An 18,565-nucleotide genomic window follows, 5' to 3' on the forward strand; every position below is an offset into this window, starting at 1 on the left:
TACTGGAAGCTAGTTAATTATAATATTTCAAAGCAGAACTGACCTACTTACAAATACTAATTTAACGATTACATTGTAACATCTTATGCGTCTAATCAAAATATATGATTAATAAGTGAATGTTTTATAACAATACACAAAAATGTATTATCTGTAATCGTTTTCTCAAAATCATTAGGTTTTAATTGTAAAACATGTTAATTCAAAGTTTATATATGTAATTATAAACTAAGGACAAACCCATTGATGAATTCGTTAGAAGATTTATTACTACTAGCTTGTCATCATTCTTATATAACGACTATTACTGTCCTTGTCTACATTTTCTTGTGGCAAGCTATTTTTATTGGACTTAGTTCTAAGTAAAGACTAAGTTTCCTCTTTGCTTTCTTTATCTTCCTACTTGTAATGTTCTGGTATTATCATTAAAATAATACTTTTTGGTAGTTATTAGGTAAACTTTTCCAACACTCTTGTTAAAAGCATAAGAAGGGAGGACCGTCTTAACAAAACGTAGCACTTTTAATTGTTGTCGAACATATTAACTTAACTTTAACTTTTATATAAAAAAAAATATCTTAAATTTAAATAGCAAAAATACGTTTCAGTACATGTATAGTATGGAATAATAATATTCATAATAAATGTATTTATAATTCGCCTACTTCAGAAATAGTTTAAATTGTAATACGTGGAGTTTCATGGGATTTTAAATTATTTTTCAACTTACATCGCATAAATATATTCTTTAAATTCCCACGTCTGTAACAATTAAGTCCCACCATGTCATAATATGCTAACAAAGTGGCAGACAAGGATACACCAAGGTTTGTTTAGCGACCTTGTTCAACGTCACTGGAGAAATTTCTCTCCTACGCGCTAAGATTAGCCGTGTGATCGCCAAGGCATAGTTGTTCCCAGTCGCTTGGTTACTGCGGCCGCGAACACGCAAATTTCAGCGTGACCCTCCGACCACTCGATCGAGTGAAGTGTGTGACTGTGATTGTGTTGTGACCCCCAGGTACGTAGCCCCAAAATGGGGGTAAAAATAGCCGGATTGCGAAATTTACCCGCGGTGTAGTGTTTCATGCGTCTGGTTTATTTCTAGGCGTAGCGTGGGTGTCGTATCTTCTCGCTTCATTTTGGATTCGTATGGTCCTTTGTGCTGCTTCCGTTGACCTTGACCCATTTTGGTATGAAAGGTTAAGTTTGTTTACCTCGGTAACAGATGTCTTTAATTGATCTTGAGTTAATGATATTATAAAAATTGTAATCTCAAAATTAATAACTTGGCGATAGATACAAATATTATATTTGTTAAATTTATAGTAAGATAAAACTCAGACATGACTCAGCTTCGAGTTTTGAGTTTCTATATTTATAAGATTCAACTGCGTAGATCTCAAAGCATCCTCACTTACGATTGAACAGATCGTGCTATTTGTCGATTACACATACCTAATTTCTAAGATATTTTTAAAATTGTAAAGAAATTTACATTATTAAGGATAGTACCTTACAGTATAAGGCTTTACATAACAAATCGCAAAAGCCTTAAAAAAATACTAAAGTATTACTTTATAAATAAGAGCTGAATAAAAATCTTTTTTTCCATACATTCTTTACTTTTACAGGGATTAAATTTAATAGATAAAAAAAATAAACTGAAATTGTTACTAAAGCTAAATAAATTCAAAGTCTTCCCGCTGCCTAAAATATTCATCACATCCTCTTTGGTATTGTGGAAATTTTTGTCAGCTTTATATATAATAAATTGTAAAAAAGTAAGTTAAGACCCGAATTTAGTTAGCGAATTACGCAGATAATTTGTGTTCGTACTATGCACAATATATATATAGTATATCTTGTCGCAAACGAGGGAACTTTATAGAAATTAATTTCAGCTTTAATGTTGATCCTTATATCTACATTATATACATAAACTTTATATCCTTATTACGTTTTCAACCACTCGAGACCTCGAAATATGATTTTGACCTGTAAAGATGATTTTCGAAATCGTTAAATTATTGCTGCCCCAATAATCGAATGATATCATTTAGGTTCAAATTGAAGAATGATCATAATGTACACAATCCTATTATTTTTGCTGGAAATGTGTTTATTTCAATTTGTTAAATCAAGGATACTATGACTGGTCAAAGATATTTTTAATCGATCTACTGATTTTGAGTACATTCGTTACATATTATCCGTCATATACATATTATGCTCCATTCAAAACAGTATTAAAATAAAATTATATTAATATAAGCAAAATATGTTTATATTTCTATATAAACATATTTTGCTTATAGTACTTCAATATATCTTCACTGCCTACTTAAGATACCTCTTACGTGTCCTTTTAGCTTTATTAAAATATTGTAACTTACAAACCCATTTAGACTACTTACACTAAAAATTATAACATATCAATATTGAATTTAAAATTATGCAACTCTCGACGTTCGACGACGGCGAAGATTTCTAAAAATTACATTTAAACGTCAATTAAATGAATAAATTATATTATAAAAACATTATTGATTTATGCATAGACCTCAATAAATTATCATATGTTTATATCTATTTAGAGTAAATAATTAGTATTTAGTATTGCAAATATGTGATGACGTAAAATTATCTATCAGTAGTTTGGAGCAATTCCTTACTCTAAACAATTTAATGATTCTATATTGACACATTCTACTCATAGAAGTAACAACAGAATAGTCATAATTTATAGCAATTTCCGTTCCACAGTTTCTAAATATCCAGAGTTGGCGTCAACAGTAATATGTCAAGGTGGTCTAATTATAACCGACCGAGTTTATTACCGAATCAGTCTCATGTTTATGAAGATTTTACGATCGCTTACAAGTAATTTCACTTGTTTATTGCTTAAAGTTTTGTTTTCGAGTTTTGGAGACTGGTGGAATTTAAGCTAAATACTTTGGCTAATAATTTATTTATTTATTTACACTTCGTTGCTAAAGAAATACAAACAACACAATATATATAAATTACAAGGGATGCAACGGGCGGCCTTATCGCTAACAAGCGATCTCTTCCAGACAACCCTAGTAAGAAAAGAACTAAAAATGATGGGTGCAAGAAGTGCAGAAGTTATATAAAAAACAAGAAAAATTTATAATAATATATAGAACCTTAATCTATTAATAACTATATATATTATAAAAACTAACTAAAACTAAAAATAGAGAATTACAAAACGAACAGGAGATACAAGAATTACACAGGTCACGATTGATCAGGATATGATAAAGTTAGGAAATATTTATATAGAAGAGTTTTAAAAGACGATAGGGAGGAAGCTAATCGTATAGACTCAGGCAGCTTATTCCACAGCCTAATGGCGGAAATCCTAAATGAATTGACTATGAAGGAAGAGCTGTGGGATGGAATTTCCAATAGATATCTATTGGAAGAGCGTAGCGTATAGTTAGAAGGACCTAAGAATTTGAAATTATTTTTGAGATAAGAAGGAGTTTTGGGATTGAAAAGAATTGAATATAGAAGCTGAAGAATATGAGCGTCACGTCTGAGTCGAATAGGTAGCCACCCCAGCTGCCTGCGGAACTTAGACACATGGTCATATTTCCTAAGACCAAATATGAAACGTATGCAGAAGTTCTGCAGGCGTTCGAGCTTGTTGAGTAGCTCTTCATTCATATCGGAGGTGAGTCCGCATAGTCGAGAATAGGAAGCAGAAGAGATTGCGCTAACATAGTTTTAGTGCGGATAGGAAGGAAATTAGAAAGACGTCTCAGAGAATTAGACGCGGCGTATAGTTTACGGCTGATTACCTTTACGTGATGACCCCAGGATAGCGTTTGGTCGAAGAAGACCCCAAGGTTTTTTACATTTTTATTGAGAGCCAAAGCCACACCGTCAAGATAAACGCCAGGGATCTGAGCCCATTTCACTCTTGAAATAAAGAAAGGGCTTCCTATGACAATTACCTGACTCTTGGAAGGATTAATTTTAAGACCAAAGTCTTTACTCCAGTTGGCTATATTTTTAAGAGCATCATTCATCTTTTGTATCGCGATAGGAAGCCGATCCAGTGTAGACTGAACGTAAATTTGGAGGTCATCAGCGTAAAGGTGATAATGAACCAAAAGACGTGCTGTCAGTGTGTTAATAAAGACAGAAAATAGTAGAGGCGAAAGTACTCCACCCTGCAGTACACCAGTACTTACGTTATTCCACTGCGAGTGTGTATCATTAATTTAAATACGCTGGCGACGACCGTTGAGATACCTATCGAACCAAGCAATAGCAGATGGAGAGATTTTTAAAGAACGAAGCAACCCAAGCAGAATTTCAAAGTTCACAGTATTGAAAGCATTGCTAAAGTCAAGCAGAGTGAGAACAACGAGCTGCCCATCATTCATCCCCTGACGAATATCGTCAGAGACCTTAACCAATGCAGTAGTCGTGCTATGCCCCGGGCGGAAACCCGATTGAAAAGGATCTAGTATGGAGTTCTTATTCAGAAATCCGCTAAGCTGCGAGTGTATAAGGCGCTCTAGAGCTTTAGATAGGAATGGTAGAATGGAAATGGGCCGGTAGTCAGATAGGTTAGTAGGATCAGGCCGTTTGGGAATAGGAATGACTAAACTATCTTTCCAAGAAGTAGGAAATTTACCAGCCTTAACTGAATAATTGAAGATATGAGTAATAACTTGAAGGACAGCTGGCAAGATAGGTAATATCATAGCTCGACTAACTTGGTCACATCCGACAGCATCCGAAGAGATGGACCGGATGCAACCCTCCACTTCAGGCTCGGTGAATTCAGTGAAATTAAAGGGTATGAAGTTTGGAGTAGGAAGAGATTCTAGATTATTGAGTGTCTTCTCAAGAGAAGATTTATCATGGGTAGTAGAAGAGGTAAAGTGAGAGTTAAGATTGTCTATATCAATAGCTGAAGAAATATCATTCTGTGCCACTCTGCCAATCCCCAAGTTTTTGAGGAACTTCCAGATTTTCGTGGTGTCGCCATTGGATATTGAATCGTGAATATATTGTCTTTAAGCATCACGACAGTGAGTGTTACAACGATTACGAACTACTTTATATTTTTCGCGCTCTGCATCAGATTTGGCAGTTCTCATATTTTTAGCTTTGACTCTGTTTTTTTTTTGTGAATCAAACTTTTTATCTCATCAGAAAGCCAGGGAGCAGGTAAATGTTTAAGTTTAACACGTCTCACTGGGGCGTGCTTATCATAGAGGTTTATGATAGAAGAGGTGAACAGCTCAACTTTGTCATCGAGGAAGGCTAAGTCGTATAGACCACTCCAGTCAAATTTGAATGCATCACTAAGCAGGCTCTCATGATCGATTCCACCAAAGCTGCGACGCATAACTACTGTCGGTTTCTGCTTGGGTGGCTTCGCATTAAAGGAGAGATAGAGAAGGTCATGGTGTGAGAAAGCGACAGCAGGAAGTTGCCCATACTTAGCCACAAGGTGAGGAGAAGAAACAAAAATAAGATCTAAAAGTGACGGAGTAAGACCGGGAATTTTATGCGTAGCATTGAGATGCAAGTTTTGTAAGTTGTAGGAGTGAGTGAAAGAAATAAGCCGTCTGGAGCGAGAATCATTTTTTAGCAGGCATGTGTTAAAGTCACCTATGATTATTGTGTTTTTATATAAGGGAGAAAATTGATCAATTGTGTCTTCAAAGGAAGCAAAGTAGTCCACCGATGATGACGGGGAATAGAAGACTCCCAAGAGAAGCTTATAATTGGAGAGAAGAACTTCTATAAGGAGGTGCTCGGCTGCATTGCTAGGTGGAGGCTGTGGCGATGAGTTAATGATGGAAAAGGGGATGTGAGAACGCAAATAAATTGCCACACCACCTCCTCGCATGCCGATTCGGTCATTTCTAATTAAATTGTAACCAGGAAGAGAGTAAGTAACAGAGGAGAGGGAAGGATTGAACCAAGTTTCAGAAATAAGAATGGCATGGATGTCTTTAGAAGCCAACGTGAGCAGATCTGTATGATGAGTTGGAACACTTTGAGCGTTAATGTGTATAACGTTAAAGTGCTTAGACAAGTTTTGGAAAATAGAGGATAAGGAATCAGGTAGTGGAGGCGTGGAAGAGTCTATACTATGGAAGGAGTCACAATCGGACGATTTCAGAGATAAGAAATCAGAGTTATCACTATTGCAATCCATGAATTCACAAAAGTATGATAATTGTTCCAAGATATATCCAACAGACAATGAGATATGGCTATATCCAATAACAAATCACACACACAAATAAACCTATATAACTATAAGAACACAAAAGAGAATAGTTATATAATAATAATAATATATAAACAAAACAAAAAACAAATTACAATTAAGCCCAAAAAATCACACTAGTTCGCTAAGTGGCTATCGTATCAGTGCTATATATATAGGTATCTCGTTGGAACACAGTCAAAGTATAAGGATAATAATATGTTTAAATTATTTTACATTAAAAAAAAAAGATTGTTATGATCCGAGAAACACACAGATTAAGACGTGGTACAATATTATGAGAGAATAATTTAATGATCTGTGGACGGACAGTACAAATTACTATCCCTCGCTGACAATCACAAACTTTGACAGTGTTACATAAAGTTTGCTAGGTATCTGTCACAGAGCTGTAATAACTAAATAACAATATATAAACAAGACAAGGTGAAGATTGTGAGAAATCAAATAAGTAATTGACAGAGAACTATTTATCACTTTAAACTTATGCCCAGAAACCAAGAAGAAGTTAAAATTTAACGCACACACGGAACATAAGCACATAATACATATGGGAGTTATTGCACCTTCTTTGAACCCTTCTTGTTTCGGGTCTTGTCTCCTCTCAGCTTTGGATCATCAGCGGCGGACGAGGGTTGGATCTTATATTCAATACCTTGATTGTGATTAAACTGAGTGTGTAGGAGTCTAGGGGGACCTTGATTCGAAAACCTCCATGAGATTTGGAGTAATTTTTGCTGCTTAAGTTGTAGTTTAAAATAAATTAAATATTTAAAAAAAAATTCGAAATTTTGTGCAATATTAGAAATTTGTAAACAATCCGCCATTGTAAACTTTTCTATTTACCTTGAATTTGCTTATTCAGACCCCTAGATAGGGTCTCGGGGGCCTTGATTTGAACACTTCCGTGACATTTGTAGTCATTTATGGTATCTGAGTTGTAATTTACACTAATTAAATATTTAAAAACACTTTTTGATGTTTTGTGCAACATTACAAATTTGTAAACAATCCGCCATTTTAACTTTCGAACTTTTCTATTGGTTATCCAATTAATACTTTTCTATTGGTTGCATTTAATACTTTTCTATTGGTTACTAGAGATTTACTAGAGATGTGACATTTTGCATAAAATTAATCGATTGTTTTTAGTATGAAAAATCGATGATAATAAAGAATTGTTTTTTTTTATTCCTACTACAATAAAGTGTTTACTTTATTTTCTAAATTTTATATTCAAAAATCAGAGCACCCCACTATCCACGTGGTCCGGTCTTGACTGTCATTTCATGCCTGTCCTTTGGCACGTAGCGGGTGGGGGCTGCTCTTCCTTCGCGCCGGAGCCGTTCAAAAGCCGAATTATTATCTAGTTCGGTTAGGTTAGGTTGGTATATTAATATTTAATTTAAATAACTGTTCAAAAAACGAATTATTATCTAGTTCAGTTAGGTTAAGTTAGTATATTAATATTTAATTAAAATAATAATGGAAAGTGGAAGATTTTCATCGAATATTTAAATCGCGCTCGAAATTCGACTTTTTAAAAATCGATATTTTTTACATCCCTATTCATTTTTTAAACGCAATCGGCCATTTCGAATTTGGATTTTGCCAGAAGTGTGTGTTAGTGTTACAGTACGGATTAGCCGTTAAAAATCCGCTACTTTTTACATTTCTTTTGTTTTTTTGTGAATGTGCGTTATTTTATTTGCATTTTTTGAAACTTGGTGAACTATGCTTGGTAAACGACCGGCTTATGTGGATGACTTTGAGGACGATGGGTCCGGTTAATGTTAGGTATATATGTTTTGGTTTTTTTTATTTTTTTATTGAAATAACTGTTTCTGTTTCATATATGTTTTGGTTTTTTTTATTTTTTTATTGAAATAACTGTTTCTGGTGCTTGAAATTGGTTGGGGGTGATAAGTAGACCCTCCACCCTCCCTCCCCCCCCTATCCCCTCCCCCTCTGACCTCAAAATCGAGGTACTGAATTGTAAACTTTACCCCCTTAATTTATCGTCATGCTCTCGAAGCTTTATTAAGATTGGCCTAGGCTTCTCTCTGGATCTAATTCCCAATCGATGACACCTGGTAAGGCTCTGCTCAGTTAAGTTGGGACACTTAAGTAGGACGGATATCATCTTAGCTATGGAGCCCGAACTTTCATCCTTCGTTTCGTTAACCCCATGCAGCAACAGACACTTTCTCCTACTGCGCATCTCCTGCTCGTCCTGTACTTTAAATAGCATCGCCATTTGAGCCTGGAGATTCTCAAGGCAAAAGAGAACTGAACTTTTAAATACCTCAAACTCCTTAGCAAGAGGAGTTTGTTCCAGTGAAGGGGACCTACTCTGCGTTGCAATAAGGCGCTGCTGGAACTCTTCCATTTTGGCAGACACCATTTCGGATACATCCCTTAGAGACTTCTTAAGATCCTCCATAATAAGGTGATAGTGAAATTATATAAAATTAATTGTTCAAAAGAAGGTAGTTGAAAAGTGATTAACAAACTTTAAGTAAATTACAGTTAATTATAGGATAATATAAAAGAAAGATAGCGAATAATGTGTAGTGGGCCACTAGTTCATCACTGGAACCGTAAGTAAAAAAGTTAAAACTGAAATACTATTTTATTTTGGTCCAAATCAAGAGACACACTAATACATGTTTTCATAATTCAAATCCTGCACCTGTAAAAATCATACAAAAGCCTGGCTTCACATTTTGCTGACGAGCAGAGTGTTTCACAGCGCTGGTCATTCTGCCAGAGACCACAGCAGCTAGTTGCACAGTCGCAAAAAAGAAAAAAAATGTATGCGTCTATTGTAAGAAGTGAAACTTCTTTATGACCTTACTTTTCGAAAAATGATCGACTTCATGTAACTTTACAGAAATTGGTAAAATAATAAAATTAGAGATTTTCTAAATTAAATAAGAACTGAATATAAATTCTGAAATACATTTTATATTTTTTGTAAATTAATTAACAAATTTTTACAGAATTAGAATTTCATTAATTGTGAGCATTATTACTATCATTGTTATCATTATTATATATTTTCTTAATGTATAAATTAATAAAGTAAATAATTAATCTTTCTGATCATTTCGAATCAAATGTGATAGTGACAAGAAAAGATGTCTAGTAACGGAAAAATGTGACGCGTAATCGAAACATGTGACGTGTAACCAAAAAATGTGACGGTAATTTTTTTCCAACACCGATAAAGTTTCACTTCAAAAATTCAATTATAACATAAATTGAGATCCACTTTGGTTGTCAAATCAAATACAAGTAAAATTTAAATTACATTTTTTTTAAATCCTTATAAAAAAGAGTTCATACCAAGTGGTAGGATAAGTTTTTATGCGCTACATTTAAACTTATATTTCTCAGTACATTTTATTCTTGTAGCACTATTATAACTAGAGGAAAGTGTTCAAAGGAGGTGTTCGGATTAATGCTACTGAGCTGTATTATCGGACGTCGAGACAGAATACTAAATTCCACCTGCATCACCTCGACATCCGCCACAACTGATCCGTTGTGCCGCGCACCCCTATGTGGAACCAGCTCTGCTGTGTTTCAGGACCAATTTGACTAACGGTCCTACAAGAAAAGAGCGTACCTAATTAAAAAACCCGCAACAGACTCGCGAGCTCTGTGGCATTGAGTGTCCATCAGGTACTACATCAGGGTGTGCCCGGTTTGCTCTATAAAAAATTAGTAGAAATGTAACATTTTCGTCATATTTAAAAAAAAGTCTTCATGACTAAATTAATTAGAGAGTTATGTTTCCGAAGTGACAGAATGAGAAAAATTATAAGACCATTAAACATACAATATATAGAATGAGTCTACTACCAGTTTGTTGTTCACATGCCGTTTAGTTGTATTTGACATTTTCAACAAGAATTATGTAGGTCTGGGCAGTAGACGACTGTGCCTGCCGTAATTGTTTGGTCTACAGCCAACAGCAATTTTACGAACATATTGATTGACTTTTACTTCGTATCGTAATCGTTTCAAATTTTTGAACTAATTCTTACGATCGCTATCAGTCGGTTGAACTGAATTCGCTTTTTTATGTGGTTTCTGCCAAGCTGGGTTTTTTTTATTTTCCAATATATACAAGATTATTATTTATATTTATAGATATATACAAGATTTACTGTCAAAAGAACCAACTCATTAAGTTTAACACACGAGATTATCTAAATTGGCATCTTTGTTGTAGACTCGGTACTGCGACGGATTGCTACTTGATTGGACGGACTTGATTGTGCGATTACTGAACTTTAATAAGATGAAAACAAAAATACTTTAGAGTGATTCGAACCGTAGATGACCAGTCACCTGGTGTGGATCACCCTGTTGATGATGATTATCTTTCTCTACATATGTATTGTTCATTATTCCAGGAAATAGCAAAAAAAGTTGGTGACGATAAAGGCCTAGCTGAACATCTAAAACTTCCCATACAACGAATCAACGATTACCAACTTCTTCTCAAGGCAAGTAAATCGTGAAAACAATTATTATGTCAATATTTCTTTTTCTTAACAATCTAATTCCTTTAAATGCGATTGTACTTGCGTTTATTTTCTAAATAAAAACTTATAAACATATAACAATTTCGTAAATTACCTTTTAATTTAAGATTCAATTGAAATCCGCAATTCTAAATATAATTCCGTTTTATATTGACGTCATAATCGTTTACATCGGTCAAACAATTACAGCCTCATGCAAGAATAGCTGCGGCATGTTTACACTTTTATTTCATTTTGATTGTACAATAACATTGTTTTTGTGGTATATACCAGCAAGATGTTAAATCTTAAACAAACTTTGTATAACTTGGTATCACCTGTTCGTACTTCTTCCATGAACAACGATGCTATTTTGAGACCTTCAAGTTATTTTTTTTTCGAATATGTTGAAAATGTTTCAGGAATTGGTGAAATACTCAAAACGTCTTGGCGACGATTCCACCGACCTACAGAAGGCGTTAGAACTTTTCCTTGGTGTGCCAAACAGAGCGACCAATAACCTCTTCATTGCTAGTATCGAAGGCTTTCGCGGAAATATATACAAGCTTGGAAGACTTCTTACGCACGATTGGTTCACTGTTGAAGTAGAAGGGACTAAAGAAAATCTCTATCTCTTTCTGTTTAAAGCGAGGATCCTTATTAGTAAGATAAAGAGAGTGGCTGATGATCGATCTGTCTTTGTACTGCAACAAATTATAAGAGTAAGTTACTTTCAGCTAATTTATTGGATTTTGTATACTTTAATTTTCCTTAATGGTCGCTTAACAAAATCGTATGTCGTATATTACAGATTCCTGATATAGAAATCAAAGATCATCCGGAATCATTAAAGTTTGAACTACATCAAAAAAATCCGCCATTGGTATTTATTCTAAAGGCTCAGAAAGAACAAGTGAAAACCGCTTGGTTACGTGAAATCCGCCAATACGCGAGTGATCTTGGTAAGTCTTACTAATTTTTACAGAAACCGGTAATATTTAGTAGACCATATGAAATATTAAATGAAACACCACGTTATATTACAGTTGCTTTAGCAGAACACGCAGCGGATGATCTACAGGTTTTACCTCCAGAAGATTTATATCAGGAAGAAGATAGCCCTGAAATACAAGAAGAAACTAAAAAGAGAGAACATTCAGAAGAGGTAACAGAATACTCAAAGGAGAAAAAATTCCGTGTTGAAGAATCTGAGGAAAATAAAGAGGAAAGCCAAACTCCCACAAAGAGAAAAGCATCTCTTGAAAGTGATATTGCAACAAAACTATCTAAATCAGAAGTAGTAGAAGCTACAAGTGATATTCAAGAGGCCTTAAGTACTACTCAAGACATAGTCTCTGTTGATTTAGAATCTAAATCGGTTGTGACACAAGAGAGTACTCAAGTCATCGAAGTTCAATCAATCACATCGCAGTCACAAACAAGTCAAAAAATTATACAAGAAGAAGTCGTTGAAACAGAGCTACAAGAAGTGTCAGCTTCCAAACAAGTTTCAACGTCACAAACTGTTCAAGTGCATTGTACTGAAATATTTGGACAAGGATCTGTTCAGGAAGTAGTAGAAACCGCTTGTAAAACTCAGAAAAGTGAAACTACTGTTGAAGCGTCACAAAATAACGTAGTAAGCATCTCACAGCAATCTATTGAAGAACTTGAAAGTTCGTCTGTCGAAAACGTAGTAACTAAGAAAGAAGACGTATCTGGAAAAAAAGATCAAGGTCTAAGTAAGCCTGAAAAAACATCTGAAGTCGACGAAACTAGTAAAGTAGAACAAAAACGACCCTCTAAAACTAAACGTGAGTCAAAAAAGAAGACAGAATCAGTTCAAAATCAGAGCGAAGAAGAAAGAGACGCCATACAAATAAAATCTTCACAAGAAACCGCTTCTGTGAAAAACCAAACTGTTCAACAACAAGAGAGTTTAGAAATAGATGTTATTGATTCATCTAATCAAATCCCGAGTTCTGAAAAGTTAACAGAGCTACCAGAAAAAGAAAAAACTGTTAGTGTTAGCGAGCAAGATTATACAGAACTTGCTTCAAAACAAACCGCACTTGACACAAACTCTGCAGTAACTTCAGAAGATAAAGTTGTAACAAAAAACCAAACTGTTGAATCAGAAGAAACAGGTGAAGAAATGTCATCGAGATATAGCCGCTCTTCGCGGCTTTCTGGAGGTAATTATTAATCTTTTGCTTTTAATTTAAAAAAATCTTTTTGCATTTATTGACTTAAGTGGTTTCTAAAATCCCTATCCTGCAGTACGCGGTTCACTAGGAAGAAATATCTCGTTTACACGACTGTCTCACGTCCCTGCTCATCGTTTAATGGTTCTGTTGATGTTTATTCCGAAATTTCATAATTGATTGTTTCGAATTTACAATAAACTTGTACATTACCTTGCTGTGTTGCTATATAATTATGTTTTTATATTGAATATTCGCCAATCATGGTGTTTTTTGTATACATATTACATACATAATATTTTCATAAATACATTGAGAGGGAAAGGTTAGTATTCATTTCCTTGAATATATCTCTCAGAGATTCCCGATATTTTAAAATAATTTCAAAACAAAGACTCCCTCGTGAGTTGCGGGTGATTGTGAGGATTTTTCAAGGATCTGGTTGACACTACGCCTTCTTAAGTTTTCGTTTAATTTTCACAAGTGTCATTCTTTATATAACATGTTTTAAAAAGTATCAGATTGTCTTTGTTTTAACATGTGTAATGTTCAATTTCTAGAATATTCCAGTAGCACCCGAAAATCTTCGACTGGCGGTCGATACGAATCATCTGATGGAACCGGTATCTCTACGTACTCTCGCCGCGAGAGTGGCTCACGTGTAGAGAGCAGTCGTATTGATTTAGGAGGCTCCATTGAAGGCTCAGCTGCTTCGAGATATGAATCCAAGTACTCAACAAGTGCCATAGATAACGGTTCAAAGTACGGAGTGGAATCCAGCTTTGAGAGCCGGAGTTCAATTAAAGACGGGTCCAGACACGGAGTAGATTCTACTTATGAAAGTAGGCGATCCATCAAGGACGGTTCGAAATATGGAATCGAATCTGGCTACGAAGGGAATAACTCCGCAACAGATGGGATTGAGTCGAGTTACGAAAGCAGAAGGTCCATCAAAGACCGATCCAAATACGACAGGACCAACTCTATCAAGGATGAATATGGTGTTGAGTCAAGCTATGAAAGTAGAAGATCAATCAAGGATGCCTCCAAATACAGCATTGATTCTAGTTTTGATAAATCACTCAGAAGCTCAGCTCTCGAATCGAGCTATGAAAGAAACAACTCGATTAAAGAATCAAAGTACTCTGAAGAATCTGAGGTTGAGAGCAAAATAGATAGCATCGCCGCTAAATATGGTCTCAATAATAATATTGAAGCCAAATCTACAAAAGTAATTGAAGCTGGTTATGACGTAGAAATGGACGCTCCAAGCAAAATCGACAGTATTGCCTCTAAGTACGGTCGCAACTCTATCACAGAAAGTGTAAAGTCAAAAACTCGTTCTACAAGATTAAACATAGAAACAAGTGTTGATGGTAACAATGTCGAAGCTGAAACGCAGTTCGAATCAAAACGCCAAAGTAAAGCCAACGGCAAAACAGTCTACGAAGAGGAATTCTCCAAAAACGCACTTTTGAACGGATCTATAACCAGCGAATATGAATCAAAGAAATCGGTTTCTAAATCCGAGTCTTTTGATGGAAGACCTATTTTTACCAAGACTTTAGAAGGCCAGAACATTGAACGTAAGTATGGATGAAGCACAGCCGACAGACACGCAGCGCTTGTAAATATGCTTCTTTGATCTAACCTACACACACATTGTGCTAACGCTTGTATGTCCTAATGCAGTTTCAATAGGATGACCACTTATGGCCATGAAATGCGCTTTTTTGTGAATATCAAGTATAAAGTAGACAATCTTTTACACGTCTACATTTTCTATAAAGTAAAAACCGTAAGATTGTTTTAAAACTTTTTACTTATCAGAAAAAACACATTTAGAATCGAACCAAATAATACATTACGTTTTATTTTGCTCCAATAAGAGTAATGATGCGTATTTTTCCAACAAATCATTTAGTTTGGCATTTTATTTGACACAAACGTATTTAACGTGTAAAAAGGGGAAAAATTAAATCGCTTTGTCAAACGTACACGTGCACGTATACACGTGACACGTACGTCAAAAGTGGTCATCCTTACCGTAGGCATCCGTAATTTTTGACTCCACAGCTGGCGAAAATGCCTTATTCGAATGCGAAATCCAATCGTCTGAGGAGTTGGACGTAACTTGGCTGAAAGATAACAAGCCCCTAACGGACAAACTGATGGACAGAGTCAATGTTGTAAAGAGAGGAAGTGTTCACAAACTCGAAGTAATGCACTGTAGGGAAGATGATGCCGGTCTGTACACGGCGCGTGCGCAAAATAAATCCGGAAACGCCCATTGTACCGCACAGCTGATTGTACACGAGCGTGAGTAATAGCTATTGGTATTTGGGACAAATTAATTTCATATTGTTTAAAAAATACATAAGTTCAGTCATATTCAAAAAGCTTAGAAAGAAAAGTCGTAGAAAAATATTGTAGAAAATAATTTGTTCCTTGGTCATAAAAATTTCCTTGAAACTATCTAATAAGGGCCTGGCTATCGCAATCATCGAATAAGACATCGTAAAAGCATAACAGTAGTTCAATCTACTTCAATCTCTTGATAATTTTCCCGTATTTGCCACTGAAATAGAAATATGCATGTTATTGTGATGTCTAGTTTTTTACTTAAAAACCTTTCCTTAATGTATTTGTTCTTTTAATTAAGTGAAACCATCAATAAGGTTTGTGGAAGATGTAAAACGCTACAAATTATTATCAAAATTACTTACGCATTTTCAGTAACACCAGAAGAGAGGAAGCAAAAGAATGCCCTCAATGCGCCCTATTTCATAGTTGCTCTTAAGGATACTGAGATATTGTTGAACACTTACCTACGATTCATGGTTAAGGTTAAGGGAAACCCTAATCCTGATGTCAAATTGTAAGTATATTGTTTATTTGAAAAGATTCAGAAAAAAAAAACTTCATAATCTAGTGTGAGACTGACTCTTTCCGGCAAATACCTACAGCTGAGTTTCATTATCGGACGTCAAGGCAGAATACAAAGTTCCATCTTTGTGGAACCAGCTGCCTACTGAAATATTTCTAAACCAATTCGACCTAGGGTACTTAAAAAAAGAGCGTACCAATTCTTGAAAAGCCGGCAATGCACTCGCGAGCCTTCTGTCAATGTGAGTAACCATGGGCGGCGGTATCACTAAACATCAGGTGAACCTCCTCCCTATTACATTAAAAAAAGTTACTAGCGATAAAAACGGTTGGGATAAAAAAATATTTTCTTGTTGCATATACCAAGGACAGATTCCTAAGATCGATATACAATAAACGAAGTCTTTGTACGCTATAGATAGACCCTAAAATTTCTCAACCGATTTTAACCAATAATTTTACATTTCCTTAAGTAGACCGAGAAACAATGGAAAAATTACCAAAACGGACAAAAAATCTCCTTTTGAGATAACTTAAACAATTTAACTTCTTTGAACTTAAGTTAATTTCTTTGAACGCACTAAATTGATATCGAGAGAACTCACGAACGATTTCTATTTATTTGCTACTGTTACTGTCTGCATTTCTCGAACGAAACTGAAATTGCAGGATTGAAGCTAGACTTGAATAATAATATACATTGATTACAGCTACCGCGAAGGCAAAGAAATAACAACTTGCCTGGACAGTGAGCGAGTATCAATTGTGCGTACTCGCGCCGAAAAGGGCTGCTACGAACTCGTGATCTCCGATGTGAATGTGGCCGATGCAGGCAAATACTCGTGTAAAGCTATCAATATATATGGCGAGGTTGAATCAGAATGCACAGTAACTGTTGTTGGTAAGAGAGTTAAGATAACTTTGATACCCGAATCACACGGGGATAGATTTTCAAGCTAGGATAGAAAGTATCAGTAAGCTAGCTAGCTAGTACTTCTGGCTTTTTGAAATAAGCTTCATTTCTGAGCTAGTAAGCAAGTTAACAAGCCAGGACAGTTTTTAATAGGATAGAGTTCTATTTTTAGGATAGTAGAGCCCCCACAACTGATTTTACTATCCTGGCTTATGTACTACATTCAGATTCATCAACTCAGTAGCTTAACATAATCCTAGCCATCATGTAAATTGAACTAGAAGGTTCTACGCCAGGCTAGCAACCCAGGACAGTACAAGCTTGCGATCCTAACTTGAAAAACTATCTTGTAACTCGGCCATTATTTTAATAAGGGCCTGTTTCACAATGTATGGATAAAGTGCCAAATAGCTATGCAACACATAAATTATTCGAAAGATAAAAGTTCCGAATAAGATACTTGGCATTTCATGACAAATAGCGCTATCTGACAGTCGTGAAACGCAAAAATACTGTTTATCCTACAAATAAGTAACAAATAGCTTATTTGGAACTTATCCGGACATTGTGAAACAGGCCCTAAATGTGGTAGATTATTCTTTCTAGTGCTTTGTTTATGTAAATGCAAGTAAGCATCTAAAACGCTACCAAAACTTTGATGTGATTAATGCAAAATGTTGTAATTTTTGAAATACTATTATTATAATAATCAAATTAAGTTTGGAACCGTAGTTAAACTGATTAAAATATGCTGAATTATATTGAAACAGAATCAATGTAGTAAAAAGAAAGTATGCTGAATGAAAATAGATAAAAACGATCCATCGTAATAAGGCTAAGTCAAACTCGTTCAGAAACTGAATCATAACACTCAAATATTTAAAAATTCCTTAAATCTAAATTTAGAATGATCTTGATATTCATTTCTCGTTGAAAGGTTATGGGAAGATATGCGACACATTTCAGTTAAAACTCTTGGATTGTTTCCAATTTTTATGAATTTATGGTTGCTTATTAATAGATTTTTCCCACAATTTTTCTACCATTCTTATCGACGTAGGGATATTTTTTCGATTTGTTATGAGTTTGCTTCCACTATAAATATCGTAGATTACGCAACGTTCCCAAAGGTTTTACAAAACCTGGTTGATAATCCAATAGATAACGCCGGTTTAACGCCCTCAATTGTTATTTCGATTAATTTGTTTACGCTATTTTAATTTTGGCAAAGGCTCAGTATTGAAATCAGTTCATCGCGTCGGCTCGTCCCATTCGTTGTGTTCATGTAATTATAAAATGCAGGTTTCCTAGAGTATTACTTCACTAAAATGGACTTTCTAGATGACAAGAACATATTTGGGGAACTGCCTCCCGGCGGTGAAGGTCTCCTGGCGAAGGGCGAAAAGCCGGTGTTCGCCTGGAAACGCGATGGCCTTGAATTTGATCCTGAAGAGAGGTTCAAGGTTCTCCTCGGAGACGATGAGGATTCCCTAGCGCTGGTCTTCCAGCACGTGAAGCCTGAAGATGCTGGGATGTATACTTGTGTTGCTAAGACAAGCACTGGAAATATTTCCTGCTCTGCCGAACTAACTGTACAAGGTAAGTTTAATACGGGATTTTGTCTGAAACTTAGAGTCCAATATTCATGGAAATGGAAATTTATAAATATTGATTTTATGTCTGTTTGTTTGAATACAGTTTTAAGTCTATCAATACGTTAAACTGGATCGATTTTACT

At 35.2% G+C, this 18,565-nt stretch overlaps 1 protein-coding gene across 11 annotated transcripts in view; it reads left to right on the forward strand.

The window, feature by feature from the left end:
- Positions 1 to 18,565, forward strand: part of LOC110994995 (obscurin) — a 99,301-nt gene that overhangs the window by 49,927 nt on the left and 30,809 nt on the right. For 10 of the 11 annotated variants that reach the window (XM_022261955.2, XM_045632747.1, XM_022261954.2 and 7 more), the window contains 9 exons: positions 10,714 to 10,806; positions 11,247 to 11,546; positions 11,636 to 11,786; positions 11,871 to 13,019; positions 13,589 to 14,614; positions 15,105 to 15,347; positions 15,765 to 15,906; positions 16,625 to 16,815; positions 18,169 to 18,426. In XM_022261955.2, coding sequence (XP_022117647.2) covers positions 10,714 to 10,806; positions 11,247 to 11,546; positions 11,636 to 11,786; positions 11,871 to 13,019; positions 13,589 to 14,614; positions 15,105 to 15,347; positions 15,765 to 15,906; positions 16,625 to 16,815; positions 18,169 to 18,426 — 3,553 coding nt within the window. The remainder of the gene's footprint in view (positions 1 to 10,713; positions 10,807 to 11,246; positions 11,547 to 11,635; positions 11,787 to 11,870; positions 13,020 to 13,588; positions 14,615 to 15,104; positions 15,348 to 15,764; positions 15,907 to 16,624; positions 16,816 to 18,168; positions 18,427 to 18,565) is intronic. The other variant, XM_022261949.2, reaches the window with a different exon arrangement.

The sequence above is a fragment of the Pieris rapae genome, chromosome 20 (assembly GCF_905147795.1).
Source record: "Pieris rapae chromosome 20, ilPieRapa1.1, whole genome shotgun sequence".
In the NCBI taxonomy this organism is placed as follows: Eukaryota; Metazoa; Arthropoda; class Insecta; order Lepidoptera; family Pieridae; genus Pieris; species Pieris rapae.